The sequence below is a fragment of the Aspergillus luchuensis genome, chromosome 2, assembly GCF_016861625.1.
Source record: "Aspergillus luchuensis IFO 4308 DNA, chromosome 2, nearly complete sequence".
NCBI classification, from domain to species: domain Eukaryota; kingdom Fungi; phylum Ascomycota; class Eurotiomycetes; order Eurotiales; family Aspergillaceae; genus Aspergillus; species Aspergillus luchuensis.
In genome coordinates this window covers 4,878,071-4,901,682 of record NC_054850.1, presented here as the reverse complement: position 1 = coordinate 4,901,682, position 23,612 = coordinate 4,878,071, and the positions used below count along the sequence as shown (strand labels likewise).

General features: G+C 49.6%; 8 protein-coding genes across 8 annotated transcripts; 5 read left to right on the top strand and 3 right to left on the bottom strand.

Annotated features, from left to right (window-relative positions):
* Window positions 1-492: 492 nt before the first annotated feature.
* AKAW2_21598A (uncharacterized protein) lies at window positions 493-1,623 on the top strand (the record flags this gene model as incomplete). The annotated part of the gene is made up of 1 exon (XM_041686440.1): window positions 493-1,623. One exon carries the CDS (start codon window positions 493-495, stop codon window positions 1,621-1,623), a length of 1,131 nt encoding a protein of 376 aa, XP_041540424.1.
* A 743-nt stretch (window positions 1,624-2,366) lies between these two features.
* Window positions 2,367-2,942, bottom strand: AKAW2_21597S (S-(hydroxymethyl)glutathione synthase; the record flags this gene model as incomplete). Its single annotated transcript, XM_041686439.1, has 1 exon — window positions 2,367-2,942. One exon carries the CDS (start codon window positions 2,940-2,942, stop codon window positions 2,367-2,369), a length of 576 nt encoding a protein of 191 aa, XP_041540423.1.
* A 2,193-nt stretch (window positions 2,943-5,135) lies between these two features.
* On the top strand, window positions 5,136-6,455 carry AKAW2_21596A (uncharacterized protein; the record flags this gene model as incomplete). The annotated part of the gene is made up of 1 exon (XM_041686438.1): window positions 5,136-6,455. One exon carries the CDS (start codon window positions 5,136-5,138, stop codon window positions 6,453-6,455), a length of 1,320 nt encoding a protein of 439 aa, XP_041540422.1.
* A 1,092-nt stretch (window positions 6,456-7,547) lies between these two features.
* On the top strand, window positions 7,548-8,504 carry AKAW2_21595A (alpha/beta fold hydrolase; the record flags this gene model as incomplete). The annotated part of the gene is made up of 1 exon (XM_041686437.1): window positions 7,548-8,504. The coding sequence occupies one exon, from the start codon at window positions 7,548-7,550 to the stop codon at window positions 8,502-8,504; it is 957 nt and encodes a 318-aa protein (XP_041540421.1).
* A 4,504-nt stretch (window positions 8,505-13,008) lies between these two features.
* AKAW2_21594A (uncharacterized protein) lies at window positions 13,009-14,307 on the top strand (the record flags this gene model as incomplete). The annotated part of the gene is made up of 1 exon (XM_041686436.1): window positions 13,009-14,307. One exon carries the CDS (start codon window positions 13,009-13,011, stop codon window positions 14,305-14,307), a length of 1,299 nt encoding a protein of 432 aa, XP_041540420.1.
* A 2,742-nt stretch (window positions 14,308-17,049) lies between these two features.
* Window positions 17,050-17,855, top strand: AKAW2_21593A (putative GPI anchored protein; the record flags this gene model as incomplete). The annotated part of the gene is made up of 3 exons (XM_041686433.1): window positions 17,050-17,175; window positions 17,234-17,367; window positions 17,429-17,855. The coding sequence occupies 3 exons, from the start codon at window positions 17,050-17,052 to the stop codon at window positions 17,853-17,855; spliced, it is 687 nt and encodes a 228-aa protein (XP_041540419.1).
* A 597-nt stretch (window positions 17,856-18,452) lies between these two features.
* On the bottom strand, window positions 18,453-20,141 carry AKAW2_21592S (glycoside hydrolase family 43 protein; the record flags this gene model as incomplete). Its single annotated transcript, XM_041686432.1, has 3 exons — window positions 18,453-19,180; window positions 19,234-19,690; window positions 19,743-20,141. 3 exons carry the CDS (start codon window positions 20,139-20,141, stop codon window positions 18,453-18,455), a joined length of 1,584 nt encoding a protein of 527 aa, XP_041540418.1.
* Window positions 20,142-20,410: 269 nt separating this feature from the next.
* Window positions 20,411-22,219, bottom strand: AKAW2_21591S (cytochrome P450; the record flags this gene model as incomplete). The annotated part of the gene is made up of 6 exons (XM_041686431.1): window positions 20,411-20,605; window positions 20,665-20,796; window positions 20,848-20,949; window positions 20,996-21,757; window positions 21,814-21,899; window positions 21,958-22,219. The coding sequence occupies 6 exons, from the start codon at window positions 22,217-22,219 to the stop codon at window positions 20,411-20,413; spliced, it is 1,539 nt and encodes a 512-aa protein (XP_041540417.1).
* Window positions 22,220-23,612: the final 1,393 nt, after the last annotated feature.

Below are 23,612 nucleotides of genomic sequence, written 5' to 3'. Positions count from 1 at the left end.
TGGCAAATCTTGCATAGTTCCTTGAAATGATCTGGAACAGGGGGCGGATGTCTCTGCCTGGACCAAGTCAATCCTATCCAATGTTCCCCTGTCCATCCGTTGATCGCGGACTGAATTGTTGTCGCCTTTCCTCGGTCCCGTCGCGGTGCCTCTTCCGGCTTTGGAGACCAGGATGAAAAGGCTGGAGTTATTATTCACCCTCTACTCTCGATGATGAGATCATAATAAAAGCTTTGATTGTGAGCTCAACTTGGCGCCTAATTCATAGTCCCATATGTTTGTTTCCCACTGCCTCTCCTAAAAGAGCGATGATGCCTGAGAATGGGCATACACGTCATGATGACCTCAAAGTGCAGTGGATCCCCCGGCTTGGCCATAAAGCTTGGCACCCAGGGCCACGATGCTTAGCCGGGGAGATTTACCCAGCCTTATGATCCTACCGTATTCTAGAAGGTTTTCTAGTTGAATGTTACCTTCTCATTACCCTCAACCATGGCACCCGTACGGTCTGTTTCGTCTTCCTTTCCTTCTCTATCCGTCGACATGCCCGCTGATGACCACCCCAGATTTCGCCATGACCCCAGCTGGTCCTATCACCAAGGTGTAGCCGGTTCGATGCTCAAAGCTTTCCTCCGTACCTTTACTGCCCTACACATGAAATGGCCGCTATCTCTCAAGCCACACCACGAGTCGGATCGATTCGTGTTGATTAACCCTGCCACCCGGGAGTGTTACACCGGAGTGATGGTGGATGAGGCCGTCAAACCCGAGACCATCGGTGCCACCTGGTATCCTGAGCCCTTTACTCGCGGCACCTCTCTTCCGGATGGCGAATATGTTATCTTGCACCTCCACGGTGGTTCTTACATTCTGGGTGACGGTCGCTCCTCCTCCTGTAACTTTATGGCCCAGACCCTCCTCGAACAGACTCCCGCCAGCTACATGCTCTGCCCCCAGTATCGACTCGCCTGCAACCACAACGGACGGTTTCCGGCTCAACTGCAGGACGCACTTGCAGCATACGTGTATCTCATTCACACCCTCCACATCTCGCCCTCTCAAATCGTACTCAGCGGCGACAGCTCCGGCGGTCACCTCGTCCTGGCGCTTCTCCGGTATATCGTCAATTTCAACCGGCCAGATTTGTTACCAGCGCCGAAATGCAGCTGGGCCTGGTCTCCTTGGTGCGACGTACCTGCTGCAGTCGACCCCAGTGCCTGGACGCACAGCACCAACTACAAAACCGAGTATATACCAGGCTCTTTCCCAGCCTGGGGAGCGAGACAGTTCCTTGGCGATTTGGACATTACTCCAGAAGTTGAGCCCTACGTAGCTCCCATTTGGCATCCGTTTGTTGTTCCCTCGCCGGTGTTGGTCATCACCGGCGGTCGCGAGGTTCTTTGTCAAGATCACAAAAGGCTGGCACAAGAGTTTCAAAAGCTGCCCGGGAATGAGACATCCATTGATTTGGTAGTGGAGGAGAAGGTACCGCATGATGTGTTGATGATTGGGTGGATTATGGGATTCAAGGATGAAGCCCGTCATTGCGCTACCAAGGCTGGGGAATTTCTCCATCGGGTGCACTCGTCATCTGGTAGCAAGGAAGCCGATGCTCAGATGTGAATTGAGTTTGTTTCCTTATTGTACATATATCTATCCTGTACTCGTTATTCCCTCTTTTTGCATTGCGTTGTTGATTGGCTCGAGGGTTCGCTGGCGTGTATGTCTATATTTCCGACGAACAATGACTTTTGGCTTCCTTCTATTTTGTTGTCCTTGACGCCAATATTACTACCGTGTTTTGTTCCATGCTGAAAACCTGTTATCCAATAGGAATGTGTAGCGATGTAAGCGGGTTAGAACAATTTGCGACCGTAGAGGAGTTGGCGTTGAATGCAATTGTATATTTTTCAATCACGGGTACAACATGATTGGCACTGTCCCTGAACAGACTGTTCACTCACTCCTCTACTAGGAGACATAGAGTATTTGTACTACGTACTGCTTCTTATCCATGGTAACTTCATCCTCGACTAATAGTAATTAGCGGCAAAAGTAGTGGTGCTCGGACAGTGCTGGGGACCTTGGGTGACTCCTCAACAGTAATAATAACAGGACCCGACCCTTCCACATCTTCCTTCCTACCTGCATGCCTCTTTTTCCACTTCTTAACCACAATAGATGGCGATTGTTGTGGGGGCAAGAAGGACGACTGGAGTCTCTATTTTGAAATGAAAGTTGAAGCTTCATTGATCTCATTGAGTATGTACATTTAGCGTAGCACTGCTACATTTTCTTTTTTTTTTCCCTTTTCGACCCTACACAATATCCCCCTTCTCTGCGTCGATAAACATGTTATTGATGAATTAAAGGTTGGCAGACAACACCCCCGCTCGTTGAGCCGTGAAGGTGGCAATCAGATCCATCAATGCCGGCGACAGCGCATCGTATGTCTCGAGACCCAGGGAGTGGAACTTGGAGCGCACTTCCTCCATGCCCTTGGGGTGGAAGCCCTGCTCGATGATGGAGGAGACGAATCCCGCGAACTGAGGCTCCTGCCAGCCCTTCTGATCGGACAGCTCGGCGTGCACAAAGTCCAGGCCCTTGAAGGGGTGGTCCTTCTCGATGCGACCGAACATGTGCACCCCGCAGCCCTTGCAGGCATATCTCTGGATGGCGGCGGACGCGTCAACGATGGACAACTTCTCTGCGTGTTCGGTGACGGAGACGGCGTCGCGGGGAACAACGCCGACGATGGAGAACAGCGAACCGGCGGGCTTCCAGCACTTGGAGCAGCCGCAGGCGTGGTTGTGAGCGACGTTGCTGGCCAGCTTAACAACGACCTTATCGGAAGAGCATTTGCAGTAGAGGTTACCACCGGGGAAGTTGGGGTCACCTTTGGTGATGCCGTTGTCCAGGAGAGGGTGAAGCGAGGGAGACATGTTGGATGGATGGGTTCTGAAGGGTATGCGACCGTGAGGAAGATGAATGAATGAACTGGTAGAGAATCGGGATGCCAATGACTACCTTCTCTACCATTTCTACTCTTCTATATAGGCCAGGAAGAGCAGGGATGTTCCCCTCACTCTGTCGCAATCACTTTCCCTCCATCCCCTCATGCGGGGGGAAGTGAGGGAACGCGTCGGCGAGGTTCCCGGACCTGACCGTACTGGCATCAATCATCCCTCGTTTTCCCACGGGAAAACATTACTCGACTGGGACAGCGGACACGAGCGACTCCTACCGGTGGAGATATGTCGAGCCGTTCCGATCGCGACCGAGATTTCCACTGAATGAGGAGTGATCAGGACATTTGGGATAGAGCGATCGCAAGGACCACCAGGCGATGCAGCCGGTTCACACGGTTCGCCTTCCCGAGACCTCTTCTGTCCTTCCCTCAAATCCTTCGGAAAAGCCGCCCGTATCCCCATCGTTGCGTTATCCACGGATATCAACCCCTATCAACAATTGTAATGTCATATTCGAGTGATGTTTGCAACTTTGCCCCTTCTCCCCTTCGGACATTTTTGTAAGATAGAGATCCTCGTCTTGATAACAGTAGACACTTGTTTCCTCCTTACTCGGAAATACTCCGCCACGGCTTGAATGCAACAGAGGTCATTCTTCCTTCGTGAGTGACCTCCATCCTAACTCTACATTTCCCCCTAAGAATTCTCGAGCTTTAATGTAAGAACCACTCAGATTGAGAGGAGATGCTACATGGTCTGTCCACCTCCACCACCACCACCACCACCACCACCACATTGACGCGCCCGCCGACCGCATTTAGTAACGAAATGTGGTAGATTCGAAGAGATTATCGAAGTTTCGGCAGTAATACCTTGTCCGACTGCAGTATTCAGGTTAGTACACGACTTTTAAAGCTTTAGGGCTGGGCGATGAGTAGGACAATCGAAAGGGCTTTTCCTCGCCGCGACTACAGACTTTCTTGACTGGCCCATAGCGTTGCGCATGTCGAGAATGTTGTCACTCAGCCTTGCGAGATTGGCGGCAAGAGTTCTTGTGTGCTGCTCTACGTCGAATGTCAAAAGATGCAGCTAACTCTTGAAACAATAGCATATTGTGGACTGGAGACCGACATTGGGCTACGAAGGTTCCTCATGTGCCTTTTCCCGTCAATTAGCGGCACGGTGCGCCAGCAGGGAAGGCTTTGCTCTGAAGAGCCTGAATAAAACCTACAACGAATTTGTGCTGGATGGTAGAAATTTGAAGAAAAGGGAATACTTCGAGTCAGGGATATGGGATGGAACACTGGCAGACTATGAGATTTTGCTGTGCAACGTTGGACCTGTGAGATGGTATGATCTCCATGAGTGCGCGGGGCAATGGAGCGGGACGGCGATGGCGATAGAGTTCGACCTCCCTCTCCACCATCTCGATGATCCGACGCATCGTCGGAGGGGGCGGTTTCTTGAAACGGCTCAGAGGTGCGATCCCAAACCTGCCACTGGAGCTATCGTCGAATTATACGGAGTAGTCCCCCACCTGTCCAGTAATTGTGCCTTATCTGCTGGCTCCCTTTGGTGGCGCGGAGAACGGGCCGGGATAGCGCTCTCCCGTGTGCGCAGAAGGCGAAGGGATGATCATGGTCTCCTCGAGCTGACACTATCCACAGTGGGGGCCTCACCGAGGCTGCCATCAGACAAACGTTGTGAAACGCTCGGAGCAGGTTTACCCCACGAGGCTAAAGTAGATCGGCCGCGACGGCGCGGCCAGCGTGGTGCCAACCAAAAGGCCACAACGAGTCTGAGTGGATATTCCCCTCTCCTGAACGACGAAATGGATCCGATGCCTTGCGGGCACAGGCGGCTGTTCCCGGAGAACATAACGAATGGCCGACCTGGATGTGAGGACGCCTCTACAAATATCTTGCCTGCAACCTTGTACACTGATTGCAGGAAGACATGGATTGACATGCAGGGCCAATGTACGACTGCAGAAATGTCATCGTGCAGATCCCTCAGCCAGCATCAGCTGCACTTAGCCCCGCAGAAACCCCTCTTGCAAGCACCGGCTTGGTCAGCAGGCCAGGTTGGTCTATAAGATGTGTCAAGGGTTGAGATGTGCCTGTCTCCTCCGGTCAGGTAACACATTTTGTATGTTCGCGGGATAACATGGGTTCGATCTCACAATCGACCGGGGCGCTTTACCGACCCACGCCTGCCGATATTACCATCAACAACCACCAGCCAGGTGACCCTGAGAGAGTCCTGTTTAAGAATGTCCGCATTTTAGACTCGACAGGCAGCCTCCCTTATCCAGGAGACGTTCTAATCCAAGGAGAACGCATCGTGGCTGTAGGACAGGTTGATGAGACAGCCGCGACAGGTGCCTTGGTTATCAATGGAGGCGGCAGCAAGACGCTGATGTCGGGCCTGGTTGATGCTCATACTCATCTAAGCTTCAACAATGCAAAAACCCTAGATGGGCTGACCACTATGCCACTGGAAGAGCACGTCATTGCTACCGCCCACTCGGCTAAAACCTATCTTGACTGCGGCTACACCATGTGTTTTGGCGCGGCCTCTGCGCGTGCCCGACTCGACATCGCCATCAAGGCCTCTATCAAGTCCGGCCTCATTCCGGGACCGCGAACCCTGGCTAATACGCCAGAGATTACCACTACCGGGGGCGCCATCGTCCCTGACATATCAAAGTATGCAGACGGCCCTCACGAGATGCGGAAGACAGTGCGGTCATTCATCGAGCTGGGAGCGGATAACATTAAGCTCAGCATAACCGGTGATAACATCACTGACAGTATGCCGAGCGACGAGACGTACTTCACCCCGGAGGAGACAGTTGCTGCCGTGGAAGAGGCCCACAACCGAGGAAAGCGAGTGTGCGCCCATGCGCGTAGCAAGGAATCTGTCAAATTGTGCCTCCAGGCAGGTGTGGACGTTATCTACCACGCTAGCTTCAACGATGAAGAGAGCTTGAATCTGTTGGAGCAGCGAAAGGACTCGGTCTTTGTAGCACCGGCCATCAATCTGCCTCTTGCCACTTGTGCGGGCGATGCCATTCCCTTCGGGTTCACGATCGAGATGGCCGAGCAGAAGGGCGTCAAGGAAGAGGTAGAAGCAGCTTGCAAGTCCATGAGAGAGATGCACAGAAGAGGCATCCGGGTGCTGCCAGGCGGGGATTATGGTTTTGCGTGGGCGCCGCATGGCACGTACGCGCGGGACTTGCATCATTTCGTTAAGCATTTTGGTTACACGCCAATGGAGAGTATTTTAGCGGCCACTGCCCTGGGAGGGGAGATCATGGGCTATCCAGAGCAATTGGGCAAAGTGCAGCCGGGGTATTTTGCCGACGTGATATTAGTCGATGGGGATCCTCTAGCAGATATTACTGTTCTGCAGGATACCTCGCGGCTGCATGCCATCGTGATCAACGGCCACATCCACAAGAATGTCTTATCGGGTCCTGCTTAATGGTTAGGATGAGTTGGCTCCATCTGGCGAGAATGTTTTCACTCACTAAAATGTATCTTTTCGGCGTGTGTAGCGTATTTACATGCTAATATTGCATCAGTGTGGTGGACTGGCCCAGACCATGAAGCTGAGTTTACACTAAGCCCGAGCTCAACTCCTAGAGCAGAAGTTGTGCACATTATCCAAGGGGGAGATATCATAAGTCTTTGCACATGCTTCCCAATCAACTCATGTTTCGAGTGCCACCAGAGAGTTCAACGGCGCTAATCCAACAATTGAGGGGTTGACCGAGTAGGTCGAGTAGACTAGCCCGAATAGCACAAGCCACGGCGAGGTGTGGGGGGAGGGGCAAATGTAAGCACTAGGAGGAATTCAGGAACAACGGAGTGCGGAAACTGATACAACCAGTGTAACAATAATTCATAGAGTCGCGTAGCTAGTTTGTCCCTTTGTTGGGCCACCGAGGTAGTAGCCATGCACAAGGCTGATTGCCATGGTTGCATAGGCCTTGTCTTTATTTGCTCGCACGGGATGAAAGAATTTGTCGTTCGCTCCTACCTAGCTGGATTCTTTCGCAATGCTTACTTGTATCATGCTATGTCCCTGTAAAGCTATCCAGGGTGGGACTGTGCTTTCCGATAGAGGCAAAGCGATGTTGGCGTACAAGCACCAGGATGAAAGCTTGTTTTCTGGCACATGTTGTCAACCAATGTAGAGTTTTGACTGCATTAATTCAATTCTTTAGGTGCTTGTTACAGGGACCATTAAATAAATTGGGCCTGGATTACCACAGTACAGATTTAGTTCAACTTAGACTGTATTCCCACTGGCTTGCTCGCCAGCCTGTCAGACTACTGACTCAAGCGAGTCTCCACAGCTGGGCGCAGCCTCTCCCATCCCCTCGCGGGGTGATTTTGCTGAACCCATCCGACTACATAATCTTGGTGTTCGTCTTTCAGCTGCTCATAGAGCCTCTTGAACTCTAATATCATTGACTAGCTGCCAGGCGCTCACGTGTGAGCGATTCCTCGTTGTCAATAATTGCACCCTCTTCCTACCCAGCTGATTGTCGTCGTCGTCTTTACCTCCAATATGCCTTCCTACGAATTCCTGTCCCTCGCTACCAAGCCAACCGCTAAGCTATGTTACAGCTTTCAGCCCGCTGTAGGCACGGATAAGCCAGCTCTAGTCGTTTTTGTAAATGGTTTGGGGCTACCACAGACATCCTGGGAGGGCGCAATCGCTCGCCTGCAAGCTCAGCCTCCCGCTCATGGTCTCCCCGCCCTATTGACCTATGATCGGTACGGTCAGGGCCAAACCGCAGACCGGGACCCTGACGACGTGAAATCTGAGGATCCCATGCATGGTCATGATACGTTGGCCGTTGTTCGAGATTTGCGTCAACTTATTACACAGATTGCTTCGGAGAAGCTGGGTGTATCCGATCTCAGTCATCTTCCCCTTGTGCTGGTTTCCAACTCGATTGGGGGTGCATTGGTGCGTCTTTACGCGCAAGAATATCCTGGAACAGTAGCAGGACTGCTATTCCTGGACAGTGTGCTCGCCAATTCCGACTTTATCTCTATTTATCCTGACCCTGATGCACCTTGCTTCGACACGGCCAGCTTGCCAGAGGGCGTCTCGGTGGATGCGATCCGTGATGCTCGGGCATACATCCAGCGGGTCTTCCATCCCAGCAATGGCAGCCGTGAGGGCCTCAGTCGGAAGAATTTGGCGGAACTTCTCCCGAACAGCGATGGTCCTAAATTGCAGGGTCCAGATGGTCAGAGCCCGTGGGTGACGGTTATCGGTCACGAGTTCGAGACCTTCAAGGTCGAGTTTGAGAAGATGGGCGGTGCGCCACCAAGGCTGACGGAAGTGTATATGAACCCCTACTGGCACCGCTTCAATGAAGGGTTGGCCAAGCTCACCGACTCGGAACGCAGTAAAGGCCCGTTCCAGGCTCCGGGAGCCGGCCACTTTGTGCAGCGGGATAACCCGGACCTTGTGGCCAACGAACTTCGCGAAATGCTTGATAAGGCTATCTGATCCCCTGGATGTCTAAGCCCAGGTTCCTTCATACATGAATACAATGGCGGTGATATAGAGAGTGAGCTGATGGCGTCAGCTGGAAGGCTTTTACAGCTTGCTCCTTACATATATAAGCTAGTATTAGCACATAGGCTTGTGGTTTATAATGAATATACTTATTGGATACTACCCGTCCAGTAACGAGCAAGACAGAGGAGGGAGACATTGCTAGATAACACTATTAGACACAACAATAGATGAGAAACCAGGTCCAAGAATACAAGTGTTGTAAGATGGACAGACTGTAAGTCAATCTTCATGTGATCAAAATATCGCTACATTACGCAGCTACATTGACTCACCAAACAATCTACGCCGAAGCACAGCGTACAAGCGTTTAAGGTAGACTCTTATGAGCATATATAAGCTAAAGAATTGTCTAAATGAACGGGCCAGATGCTAAAAATGCAGACAATGAGAGACAAGAGCTGATGGCAGAATTGACTCGAAAGACGGCCTTCAACTTAGATGCGCCCACTTTATGGGCTTACATATGGCTGTCTGATCTAGAAAAGCTCAGAAATCTTGCAGAGCTGGAACCAGAAGATTTATATGACATACTGAATGCCTTTTGGAATCGAAAACTGGTTCAGCAATGCATGTTCACGATATTCTGGTAAATTTATGTTCTAGACAATCATATATCAAGGGATACAGCATGATACCTCGATTAATCAACCAACACTAATTAAACAATTATACTACTAAAGAAACCAGCTGTATAACTCTTTTTCAGCTGATATTATTATATTACTGCTATTATAATATCATATCCATATATAAAATATTTTAAATTATAATATCCAGGAGATCAGATCATTTAAAAAAATATTATATGAAATTTATTACTAAAAAAATCGGGATTATTTTCCTATATAAAGTAGCCGGCCAGTTTCTTATTATAGTTTAAGTTAGTGAGCTTAGCTAACCCCTTATTGAGTGAAATATAATTTAGATTAATCTCTTATAATATATATGAGTTTCTTTAAAACACAGCACGATTCAAGGAAAGAAAGAATGCAGATAGATAAATAAGTTTGGGTAAATTGTATTAATATAGGGCCACAGAAAAGAAAGCCAGTATCAGGAACAGGCTGGTTTAATATCTGTATCTAGAAGTTATCATGAGCAAGGTTGTCGGTCTCTGTATCAGCTGCAGTGACCCGGACTTATGAGCCGTGCTTCACCGTGGACACTGATCCATCGCTTAACAATAATGGATGTGAGAATCTTAGATAGAATAGTAGGCCCCAATGACCTCGACATCTTCAGCCACCAGAACTTAATTCTCAGCTCAGTCTTCTCCTTATTGACCCCGCATGGGTCCAAGGCAAATAGTGCCTTGTAGTGGAGGCGATGCGCTAGTAGGTTTAGAAGGACCAAGTTCTCCGGCTTCTCTGTACCTCTGCCATCAGAGAATACCGCTTTGTGCCACTTATTCTTGTCTTTTCCAGTGCTAATTGTGCCAAATGCTTCTCGAGGGCAAGTTGCTCGCATTTTATTTGGTTATTTTGGAAGATATATGCGAACATGACTTTGGCTCTCTGACTGATCTGATGGCACCGGCTAAATACTTGTTCGTGGTTTGTACTGCACCAGTTGGTCTTCATCAAGTTTATATGTGCGGCGCGGGTAAGCGTCAGTCCGCGTGAGGAGGTGCCAGTTGTGTTGATGTAGATTCCTGGAGCGCGTGCAGTCCGGCCCTTGTGTTTGAATGTCTCTTCTGTCAGTAGGTTCTGGAAGGCTGTTATTTAGGGATGCTGGTCCGCAGCGGCCACCGGGGCGAGGTTATATAGCCTGATGTTATAGTAGAAAAGGGGGTAAAAAAAGGGAAAGAAAATAAAAAAAAAAAAAAAAAAAAAAACAAAAAAGGGAAAGCAAAGAGGGGGACGAACGAGATACAGGATAAGCACCACTACGGGGTACTGCGAGATGATAAGGATCCTGCCAGGGGTGCCGCTTTCTTCTTCCTTATCCATGTTCTCGAGGATCTCCCGGACTTTCTTCCAGTGGGAAGACCCCTCGATTACAGCAAACGAGTTCCGACGTCGTCACTATGATATATTCCCCGGAGTTATTCTCTGACACCGCATACAAACAAATGTAAAGCGATATGGGTATAGCACTAACTTGCTGCTCTCGGGATAGCTCCTGGCAACCATGGAATGTGGTTTTCTTTTGAGTCTGTCGCCGGCTTGCTAATAATGTGGCTCACGAAGATGTCTTTCCATGTATACAGCAATTATGCAATAGTGTCAGATTCTTCAGGGGTCACCATGTCCCCAATAACATAGTTGGGTTCACTGGTCCATGTTGCCTCTACTGCAGTGTCGATCACCAATCTTCGTCGAAAATAATCAAGACACCTGTCTGTAAGGAAGCTCAACCGTCTCATGCTTCAGTTCCAATGGTAGGGCAGGTCTCTTTACATTCTGGATTCTTCTAACCCTCTTGCTCAATCACACTAGTCTATCAGTTACCCGTGTTTGTTTCAAGGCATGCAAAACGAATGTATTTTGAAAAGTTTGCAGGCAATTGGAAAAATCATCCCCAAGATACAAGTCTTGCCCTGCCCATAAAGCCTGATTCTATTTATAAGTCTGGGACAGCTTTAATTTTCTTATTCCTGCTAATATATAGGTAATATAAGGCTATAATTCGACCTGTCTGAAGGGGCTATCGCTCCTTGCACTGGGATGGGTAGATAATGAAGGAAAGAAGATGGAGAAGAAAAGAGAGCTGCGGAAGCGTAGAATATATAGCCATCCTGGAGACGCCATCCAGTGAAGGGCAGCCTGACCGTAGTGAGTTTCATGGTATAGTATAAGGGAATAAGCAGCCACTATTCACAATTGAGGTGAATCGCGGCCTATCATAAAAAGCTATATATACGCAGCGGCGGAAGGATTTAACGTATGTTCGCTGATATGTCGCTTCCATATATCAGCCAGTAAATGATTGGAATCAATCGACAGCTAAGGTAGAATTGAATGGACTGATATTCCCTGCACAGGTGAAGATATATTTCCAGAGCTGACACCGTCGGCCCACTATGTCCCCGCATCGACCCACGACACCTACAAAGAAGAACTGAATACCTTGAGCAATCCATCATTATCTCCGGTAGAGCCAAACATCCACTGGTATTCACGCGGATACAATTTATTTGAAGCGTCCTCTTGTTGTCTTCCGCGCGAATTCTAGCTTCAATCTTGCATATGTAAATGTCAATGTAACCTTTCGAAATACTCCTGTGTGCCTGAACTTGGTGCGCATACTAATTCAATTTTAGATTCTTACTTTTGCAGATCCTTATAGGTTACTCTGTCATGATCAATAAGCTCGTGAGTCCTCCTGGCTTGCGCGAGTAAAAGTGCTGTCCTGCCTGCCGCCAGTTATTCCTAGCTGATAGGGGTCGCGACCAATGGAACGGTCATCGGCAACAGCAACTCCTGATTGCGTCGCATATGCAGTGTACCACCAGTGGGTAGTGCGACGGACCTATTGCCCAAGTTATCTCTGTTATGTATGTCTGGCTTCAGATAGACAGCTCGGGGCGGATCCTTACTATAAACTAATTATCTAGGTATAGTAGATTCTTTGGTACAATTAGATGAACTTGGACGGAGGAAAGACTTTGAATTTAGTTTATGAATATCTTACAGTTCTATCAGTATATTTGACTATGTTCTTCATTATTATTATTATAGGCTACTGGATGTACCATCAAGACACAGAGGATATGTATTCTGGATAGTTTCTCATGAATATGCTATTCCGAACAGGTTCATCATTACTAGTATGGCCAATGCTATGTTATAACATGTACAGCTGCTGACAAAGGTGTCTAGGTTTTAAGGAGAAATATGTAGTGTTTTTGTTGCCCATGATTGTCTTCGGGGTAAAGTAGCGGATGCATAAGAGAGGAAGGGGTGAAACTGCCATAAATGTCTAGATCAATTAAATCGAGCGGAGACTAAACTTGATGGAGAAATGATTCTCTATTCCGGAGGCCCACTGTGAGATATTTAGCCAATCACAGACAATCTTCAAAGTACGTTCGGTCTTGTCCCCAACCCTAGCGGGCGACGGGAGGATTATACCCCAGTAATTGATAGCCAGTCTTCTATGCCGGCACAACTAGGTAGACAGATAAAGCGAAATATAATTCTTCTGTAGCTTGAAACAGAGGAATCCGTGGAGACGGGGTGATATTAACTCACTTTCTGCAGACCCCACATACCGGTCCCACAGCTTCACCCGAACCGGATTTCACCATACGGGGATTCGTCATCGGCAATAAGGAAGAAGGATAAGTATTAAGAGTAAATGTACCTCTGCTGTGGTGATGTATAAACGTACACTCTTTTCAAAATCTTTAATAGCACACACTCTCTTACCTACCCACCGCTCGTTTACTTCCTGCTTCTTCACCTTCCTTACTCTGCAAGCTGTAGTCAACATGAAACTTGCCAACGCCTCAGTTCTAGCATTGCTACCGGCCACTGGCCTGGCTGCCTGCGGCACTCCCTACTCTGGCAGCCAGATCAATGGTACGCTGCTCCGCGCCGTTGTGCTTGACATGGGCAGCGATGCTGCCAACGTCACCGCCACCCAGTACGACCAGTACTTCAAGCAGGGTAGCGCTCTTGAGGGTGTCAAATCTGTCATTGCCAACAGCGATTTCTACATCAATCTGTGGGCCATCCCTGGCACTGAGTCCGCCTTTCAGAGTGTGAGCCAGTGCATGAGCGACGGCTATCTCGTTAACCAAGTAGCCTGGCTGTATTACAACAGCACCACCGCGAAGTGGTGGGGTGGCTACGAGGCTGAGACTGAGGCAGACAGTTACAATGCTGCCGCCCTGTCTGTTGTCACAAATATCGTGGCCGGCCTCGAGGTGCGCTTCTGGGACACTAACGGAGATGGCTACACCGATGTCATCGATGCCGACTATCTCGAGGGCGTTACCGTCGACACCATCACTCACAACGCCAACGGGACTTACTCGATCTACCGCGGAAATATTGACGTCGCGGACAAGACGCGTTGGGAGGGCACGAACTTTGACGCCGACCTTTTCGACGGGTCCGGCCCGGCTATCCCTGAAAACAACTTTGACACCGCTATCTCACCCGGCGACGTCGCGCTCTTCTGGTACGGTCCCAAGGGCTGGGCCATGAAGCGTGCCCAAGAGGTTGTCGGCCTCTTTGTTGGCGGCGCCGACCACACCTCCTACAACATTGACGGGGTGTCCTATGAAGACGCCATGCGCTTCTCACGCGACAACCTGTTCATCTCTAACCGACCTGGCGAGTTCACCGACGCTCAAAAGTTCTTTAAGTTTACCAATGATTCAGCCGCTGGCCTTAATGTCAGCCTCTGGCTTGTACCTGTTACCCACACCACTGAGTACGGCGCGCCCGTCGGCATGACGAGCGACGGCAACTCGCGCATCTTCCTCGCCAGGGCTATTTCCCAGGCCCAAGCGCAGCTAGCCAACGTGACTATCAGTAGCAACGGCTCCAACGTCCCGTCCACCCAGGAGTGGGTTAACCAGGCCAATTACACTCAACTCCACGACGCCATCGCTAGGGCCAACCTGTCGCTTGCCCTTGCTAACAGCTCGTCTTTCCTACTTGACTACCAGACCTACGTGCTGTATCAGACTCTCAACGGCAGTAGCACCGACATTGGTGCCGCGTTCGCCGGCTTCAGCTACACTGGCTTTGAGAACGCAGAGAAGCTCGGGACGGCCTAAATTCATCTTTCTTATTCCCCCGAGTCATTGATCTCAGTACCCTTGAATTCTTTATAGATACTATGTAGATAGGCACATCAAATAGCATAGTCATATAACCTAAACACCTCCAATCAGGTCTAGTGTAGCAATGTAAGAAGGCAAGGATTTCAGAGTAGAAAGTACTACGATTATACTGGGTCTAGTTTGAATGTCATTATTGGAGGCAAACTGAAGTAATCATATACTAATATATTCCAGGGGCGAGTCCATCCTGGCAAAAAGGAAGAATGCGCATCGAGATCTCGATCGCTGTCTGGGGCTGTTGTTCCAGTGGGAACAATAGTACTTCAGTGCCAACTGCCGTCTCTGCCGTTGTCCGAGCTGGACTTCGGAGATAGCAGCAACCATGGCCTGGCGTGTTCTTTCCTTTATCTCCGAACGGGTGCCACGCGGAGAAGCGGTACAGATTTTAAGGTAAGATCATCGCTTCATATACGTGGCAGATTGGGGTGCTCCACGTTGATGGCATCAGAGTCAGGGGCTATGGTTCAGCAAACGCTTGCTAAGCACACTGTGTTGTAATGTGATTGGGCCATGAACTACCGACACAACAGACCACCGGCAGACCCGCTTGGGAGATCAGCGATGGGGCATATACTGAATCCACATTAGATATCGAAAGTCGAAACATTCGGTGGCAATCCCACCCTCAGTCCCACCCCTTGGGAATATTCCGTGGGTACATCTGTCAGGCATCACTTGCTTGCTTCTGGTAGTCTGAAAAAACTGGTCTCTCTTCTGGGCCGGTGTCACAGAGAGTAGCACAGAAAGTCCTCTTCTTAGAGCTCATTAACATGTTTCTTCTAAAATAAATTCATTCATTTGACAGATTGTCTTTTGTCACTAGTACTTTTCAAATACCCCATCTGTTTACACACTGGCCGCGTGAAGAGCATGCGCGCACAGTCAATGTATAACTCGGACGTGGTTGACATTCGCAACCCTGGAGGGGGGAAGGAGGGGGGTGGGTTCGGGCCATAGATATGGATCTCGGCAGTTCGGAGAATGGTCTGGCCGAGGCTGTAGAGGATACTCATATTTCCATCATCTGCCAACCTGCTGGAGATTCTTCTCAGCGGCTCAGAATTACAGATGCGGAATTCAAAGACGGGGGTCAAACGGTTCGTGCTCAATGCCTGGGCCATACTTCCCTCGCCCCCCGGATTTTATGATAAATGACTGGGTAAAGACTTCCAACGCCCTGGTAATTCTTTGTTGCTGAGCCGGCCCAAGAACCAGACGCCTATCAGCATATGAAGATATCAGCATATGTAGACGTCTGGAATTCTTACACAATGATCGACTCTGGTTGTTTGGCACGAGGTTGCAGTCCCTCGCGTCCCTTTCTGACACCTCGATCATGCTGTTTCGACGCACCAAATTTCCCTTAATAAACCTTACTGAACAAGGCGATACATCCTGCCTAATAACAGCGATGTAAATATTGGTTGGCTTGTTGCTTCAATCATTATCGATCTATGAATACTCAACAGGTATGTGTTCTTCTACCGATAGAATGTAACACAAAATCAATGCAGAGGTTTAGTGCGAGAGAACAGCAGTGGAAACGTTCCTTATTCATCAGTCAGGCATAAATGTCCTTAGCCTTACACGCCAGCCAGAAACAGCGAGATATACTGCGTGGCTGAAGATCATTATGCAAGATTTGCACGACAACTGACCCAAAAGGGACACGCAAACCTGCTACTTGAAGTTCTTGGGTTACCTGGACGCGCATAATCACTATTCCGGTTTGAAAGTGAAGCTTCTGAGGGTAAGTAAGCAAAAGGCAGGCGGTGATGGGAAAGACTCTGCTGCTCCATGTTGGCAAGTTTTCAGATTGGGTTGGACTCGAAAGTCTTCTGGGTGACAAAGATCAATAGCCCTCAGTGCTGTAGTAGTTTGTTCGCACATATAGAGCAATTCTAAGTTGCGCAACTTCGCATGTTAGGAGCAATAGGAGGCCCAAGGGGGTACAGTACATTTGACACTCAGACGCGATCGCTCCAGTAGATTGTAAAGCCAAGTGTGAGATAGTTCTTTCCGTGATAGTAAGTAGGTATTAAAGATGGTTACCATGACATAGCAAAGTCGTTCAAAAATCCAATCGACGATCGGCTGGAATATATATGATTCTCATAGGTGCACTTTGAAACTAGGTCCGTCAAACATGAGACAGAAGGGTGTGGCATTGTTAACCTCATTTGTTGGAAATGACACCGTCTACAGGTAAACTAGATAGATGTCCTCGCAAGAACGGCAAGGGGCTAACTATGTGCATTTTCTACGGCAAAATATGGGGACTGGGGAGGCATATGGCAGTATCCAAGTTATACCCTCGCCAAGCACCATCAGGGACTAGCGGCAGCCCAAATCAGGGTCTGGACCCCGAATTGGCTTCTGACCTTGCCCGATGGAGACTAGCCGGCTGGTGTTTTGCCCGGACGTGGCCTGAAGCAGTTTAGATCCGGTCGCAGTGTTGCCTCTTCTGTTAATCTTCAAAGTCAGCATCACGAGCAGGATTGGATGGCGGAGAAGGTGGCTGCCATTATCACGCCTCTTTTGCAGTCTCTCCTTTCTTTCTTTCTTTCTTTCTTTCTCTCTGAATTATTCCGTTGTTGTATCGCTCGTTATCCCGCATCTTCCTATCCACGCACTCGTTCATCCACCATCACAGCAATCAGTCACTCGTTCCCCATTATGATGAACCGCACACTCCTTCTCGGTCTCGCTGCTGCCGGCCTGGTCTCAGCCAAGGCCACCGTCACCTCCATGTTCATCTTCGACACCGATCCACAGCCTTTGGCCGCGTCTATCATAGGTAACGCAAGTTGTCCTTGTCTCTATCAGCCTGGTATATTTTCCTCAACTAACCGTGATGCAGGATGCGACCGCGACAACCTACAGTATCAACTGCCCACCCGGCACCGATTCCAGTGACTGTGGCATGGGTCCCGGTCTTACCCTGATCGCCGGTCCCAAAACCACCATGATCCTGGACGCTCCGGACGAAGATTTGTATGTTGATGGTTCTCTACACCCTGTACATCGGTCATGACTGACATGGTTTGCTGCACAGCTACTACACCTGCGTTTGCTCTGTCGATGGAACGACGCACGCCGTCTGTACCGAAACAGCCTCGGGATCCGGCGCCAACTTCCCAGGAACCAGCAGCACCACCCTGGATGGTGATCTGGATTTGATGCCCGTGACTATCACGGCGGGCTCTGTCACGAGCGTGGCTGCCTCCGCCGCCCACGCTACAACTGAGGCTCAGACAGCAAGTAGCACGGGTTCCGCTGCTACTGCTACGGGGAAACAGTCGCAGGCATCTGCCGCCTCTACTAGTGCTGCCATGGCTGGCTCTGTCACCTCTTCCAAGACTGCGACTGCCTCGAATGTCGATGCTTCTGCTACAGGCACTGGCAAGGCCTCCCTGCTCAAGGGTGACGCAGCGTTCCTCTTCGGAGGATTTGCTGCTTCTTTTGTTGCAGCTGTTCTCTAAACCGGCCTAAAATCATGTTATACTCGCATTTCATAGCGCTCAAGTCTCACAGAGGGCACTTATGTATAATAACATGGAATCATATCACGCTTTCTCGCAAAGTCATCCAAATTGTCTTCTAAGAGGAAAGCCGAGATGGATGCAGATATGGATGCAGATATGACGTGAACGTGTACGAAAGGACGACTAGATACTCGTACGCGTAAGCGTGCCGAACGGTGATCGTCAATTTCAGAATCCCACGACCAGTGGCTCATGCGAAGCTCCCTCATCATCATATCACATCTGACAATAATGTGCCAACAGTGTTCCAGGTATTGACCCAGCGCGTTGCGGTTAGTAGGATGGAGAGGATCATGCGGGACTTCCAGGGTTTGCCGTGGTGTGTAGTCTGCGAACTCTATCATGATAAGCACCAATTCCAGCGGAAGCTTCGTCGCATACATGAGGATCCTTCTAGATTTCTGGGGAATAATTGTGGGATCACATGATATCTGTGGTCCAATAAACCCTAAATCTTATCCCCATGCCCTCAGGTATTACCCCCTCCAGCCTATTCTTTCATCTAAGGAGTCCAATGCTCGTGAAGGTACCATCTTATTTCCACTGTGCGTAATGAAAGTCTGCTGGATCTAGACAGCGCTGCCGCTCTCCAAACGCGTACAACCCCAGCATCATGCCCGTAAAAGCCACCCCTACGGGTGGTGCTGCCGTCATACTGCTATTGTCCACTTCTCCTATCCACTCAATCAAAGCATCATCCGACTCAATATCGCTGAGTTCCTGAAATCCAAACCGGTAGCTATCTCCGCACTCGATCACCAAGCGAACATTCGACTGGGAATGACGTAGACCGAAGTCGACCACCTCGCCTCCTGGAAAACGTAGCCGAACAATACGCTGGCCGTCTTTCCCCAAGCGAAGTCCGATCCTGCTGTAGGTGAAATATGTCCACCATACTACTGCACCAGCTTCGCATACCTGGTTCCTCGGGTGGAAGGACAGTCGTGTCTCCCATGTGCAGAACCGATGAGTCTGCTTGCGAAGGAAAAGTGTGGGACACGCTGGAACTGACAAATCATATGGACCGCCGTAGAGGCGAAGGAAGCCTGGTCGCTCTGTGAGGCAGTAGTCACGCACGACCGGGGTGTTTTTGCGGTACCATCCAAGCTGGAGCTCGCTGTCTGAAAAGTCATCACGCCATGCGACTAGAACTGAGAGCTCATAGAGGTGGGGACTTTTGGAGTGAAGGGGGATCTTCTGGCCACTGTTGACAATGGGCCAGTCGTCCTTCCAATCTACCGGAGCTAGGAAGGTTTCGCGGCCTGTAATTGACATTAGCATACTGTGCGCAACATATAACTGGAGAAGTACTCACCGAAAACAGATTCCTCCCACTGCCCATCCTTCCAAACGGGACGTACTCCTAACAAAACAGCCCACCACTGCCCCTGCACATCTTCCACTAGATCCGCATGTCCAGTATTCTGAACGTCATCGTCCACTCCATTCCTCCAGAGAGGGTTATGCGGCCCAGCCTCCCACGGCCCAAACGGACCGGTAGTACTACGACTAACCCATTCGCAATGGCCGCTCTCAGTGCCACCCTCCGCAGTGAAAAGATAATAGTACTTGCCGCGTTTGAAGATATGTGATCCCTCCGCGACACCCGAGGAAGACTCCCTAATTAGTTTGGGCTCTGAAGTGGAGGCACCCGTCTCTAAGTCAACAGTGACGATGTGGACGGCAAAGTCTTTTAGATTTGCACCGGGAGTTCGCTCCAGCTTGCGATATGTGCTTGAGAGGTAGACAGTGCCGTCGTCATCCCAGAAGAGCTGCATCACTAGTCAGCTGCGATTAATTGGGAGGGGGGCGGGGAAGTCAAACATCCTGGTCAAAGCCAACTTGGTCAAAATATACCGGATCCGACCACGACTTCGAGTCCCAGATATCAGTGGTCTTCACGTAGAATCCGCGCGGCCAGACGCGGTCATCTTCCTGAGGTCGATAACGCTGGAAGCAGGCAGCGAGGATGTAGAACACGCCGTCGTGATACCGCAATGTCGTTGCCCATACACCACCACCTGGTTCGGGGGTCTGGATCTGAAGTTGGCTGGAACGGGTGAGGGCATGGCCGATCAGGGTCCATTGGATTAGGTCGGTGCTATGGTAGATGGGAGCGCCGGGGAAGTATTCGAAGGAGGATGTAACGAGGAAGAAGTCCTTCCCAACGCGGATTATGGAGGGATCGGGATTGAATCCCGGTAGGATTGGGTTGATGTACATAGTCAATATGGGGATGGGAGGGAGATCGTGGGGTAGTGCTGACATGCGGCCTATTTTATATGTTCTGAATGAGTTGTAGGTGATTGGTGGAGAAATACGGGAAGTGGCATGCAATGAGGGGATCGCTGCCAAGGGGATTTCGGTGTCGAATGAAGTTCTATATTATTATGTACCGTCTACTAACAATTTCCTACGAACGTGCTCGATGGTTTCATATCCTCTTTCCGTCATAAGCATTAGCAGTAAGACCTTCTGGGGGTCATTCGTCGCTACGCCGTAGTCTGCCGCCGACGCAACCAGCAAGGCCAGCCATACGGCACAGCCGTGAAATGGGTCTCAAAACGCCATGGCTTCTTGGGATCAACCTGCTCAATGTCGAAGTCGCGGATGATAGTGGCAGAGACCTTGGAGATCTCAAAGTGGGCCAGGTTCCGACCGGGACATTGGTTGTATCCAGCTCCCCACTGTGTCTGTGGTCAATACACTGCAACGCGCCCTCTCTTTCTGAAGGCAACAAACTTACGTGGATGAGGAACGGGTCCATCTGTCTGGCTCTTTCAGGGTCAAGCCATCTCTCCGGGTTAAAGTCATCACAGTCAGGTCCGAACAGCTCTGGGTTCCGATGGAACGCCCAGGGGTTGATGCTGAGAAGTGTCTGTTGCAACAATGTCAGCATATTTGCCATCAGTGGAGGATTATGACTTACTCCTTCTGTAAAATGCCGTCCGCCAATGGTAAGACCACCCGCCGGGACGACACGAGGCAACCCAGTGCCGGTAGCCGGGTGGTAGCGATAGGTTTCCTTGATCTGCACTCATCAGTATGGCGATCGCGATCGAAGAAGGGTCACATACACAGGCCTGGAGGTAGGGCAGCTTTGATGCCTCAGCATAAGATACCACATGCGACAGATCACCCCGAGCGTGAGCTTCATCCACCTCCTGACGCAGCTTCTGCAGGTAGTGCGGATGGCGGAGCATGTAGTAGAAGAATGCCTGCAACGTGGCGCTCGTGGTATCAGCGCCGGCGCCAATATTGGCGACAGCAGCTCCAAAGACCTCCGCCTCGTCCATGCGATCGGGATACGTGCGACGCACATGCAGCCAGCGCTCCATCATGTCCAGTCTGACGGCGGGGTTCTTCTTCCGACTATCGATGGCGGCCAGGCAGGTGTCGAAGATATGCGAAGAGGGTTGCAGACCAATTTGACTGAGCAATGGGTTTCCCAGTGTGAGGTTGTGCAGCCACACGTAGTGCCCCATGATGGCGATGTACAGCGCCAGTGCTCGGGTGTTGGCGATGGCATTGCGGATATCGGTGCCCGTCTCGAGAAACCGGAAAGGGCTGGAAAAGGTCACTTCGCCGACCACGTCAAAGGCAAAGTAGTTGAACCACCGATCAAATTCCACCGGCTGGCCCGATGCGATCATTTTATCGTATTGATCCTCGAGGAGTCCCAGAAGAGCATCCACGTAAGGCTCGGACTTGATAATGTTTGACAGGGCATAGCCCGATGCTACATTGCGGGACTTGCGAATGTGGCGCTGGGGATCCAGTTCTGACATTTGGTTCACATAATGATAGTCTGGCAGGCTGAATATCGAGTACCACGATCCCTAATGCTTTTAGCGTGGTGACTTGAATACGGGGATAAGTTACTCCGTGAACATACCTTGGCGATGTTGGCATGAAGCAACAGGCGCACCGCATCAGGATGGGCGACGCTGACCTCATTGTCGGCGATGCGGACAAAACTGCCTGTTCCACCTATTAGTAAATGAATTGTGTAATGGCGAACCGGTGGAGATGCACAGACCATGTCGGCGATGAAGTTTCACGATCTCCTGTTCCGTGTGGCCCTTGATCAACTGGTACACCTGCCAGAGGCTCGAAATTGAGGCCAGCCAAGGACCGGGAATATCCCGGATAGAAGTTGCATAGCGCCTTTTCAAGGCGATCACCATAATAATGATAAGCAGCAGGAAAGGCACCGAGACTGGCAGGGATGCCAAATTCCCAGGGATCCAGACGGGTGCAAACAGGACGGACATGTTGGGTCCTGGCGGGTGACCAAGCATCTCCCTAAAATTCGAGACACAATTGGAGTCAATCCTTGGCTTGCTATTTGTATTTCCCGCGTAAACCTTTCTCGGGGGTAACTTGCAATGGAGGAAGCATGCGACGCACCGGTGCTGCTTAGTGTTGCTACTAACGCTGCGCTAACGGCATTCCTACGGCGGTTAATAGCGGCCATCGGGCAAATGCAATTTTCGAGATAATAATACAGGAGATAAACATCAACATCTAGAAAAGCTGTGAAATATATATTTTTAATATGTAATTTAGAGCTTTAAAAGATATATAAATCCATAAATTCAATTGAAATCAAATTTTCTCTGATATTAAATTTATAATACCAGATAATTTTTTGTTTTCGTATTACAATTACCGTAATCTATGTATTTGATAATATAAAATAAAGACTTTGAAAGGCGGTGAACTGCGAAAAAAAGCGGAAATATCTGGCAATATATAAAAACTAAAGCGGTAGAGAAAAACCAGCAGAAAATAAGAAATTAGAATACAATGAAGTTAAAGCCTGTATTAAGAAAATAATCAAAATTTGATATTATACTCTGATATACTCTATATATAATATTCTAAGTATAGTATGATTTATCATAATTTTTTTTCTATTTTTATTCTTTATTCTCTAGCTTTAAATCACTTAGGAATCTTGATCAAAAATACAGGCGGTGAAGGGACTTCAAAATTATTTTTGCATTTGCCCGATGGCCGCTATTAACCGCCGTACTTTCCGCGGCCGCTATCTGATTTTTTTTCCTGCAATGCACAGGATTGAGATGTTGAATTTTAAGCGAGCAGCTTCACTATTCTAATTTCCCTTGTTCATCAAACCTAGCATGAACACTTCATTCATTCAGTATGATAAAAGGCAGCACTAATTCGCCCTTTGCAAATTATGCGCACGTTTGGCATACACATGGCAGTGACATGAGGAAAGGCCCACCCTCCGGAGATGGCAAACGTCCAGTGGAGAATCGAGACGCCGTGGCCAATTGTTCCCCTTGAATCAGGGCATGAAACCCGGCATTGGCGGGGCGGGTGGAATCGAAGCGAGCTTCTCTTCGTATCCAGCAAATCATGTATGCTCAATATCAATAGCGTTCCCACCAAGGATCCATGACGTGAAAGGATCGAGTGGACCCATGTGTCACAAGCAAGGAACAAGCAAATCAACCCCCGGATCCAGACCTTTCATAATACCTATTGTGGTCTTGCCCGGGAGACAGATTGGGTTCATCCGCCCCCAGGAGGGTTCCACTACTCGTTAATGAGGATTGTCGGCTTTTCCTCATCCTTTCGCGACGGCTCTGAAATCCTGCATTAGTCTTTTGACACCCCTGTTCCTGCAGGAAGATTCGGCAGACAAAAACCCTTCCATGTCCT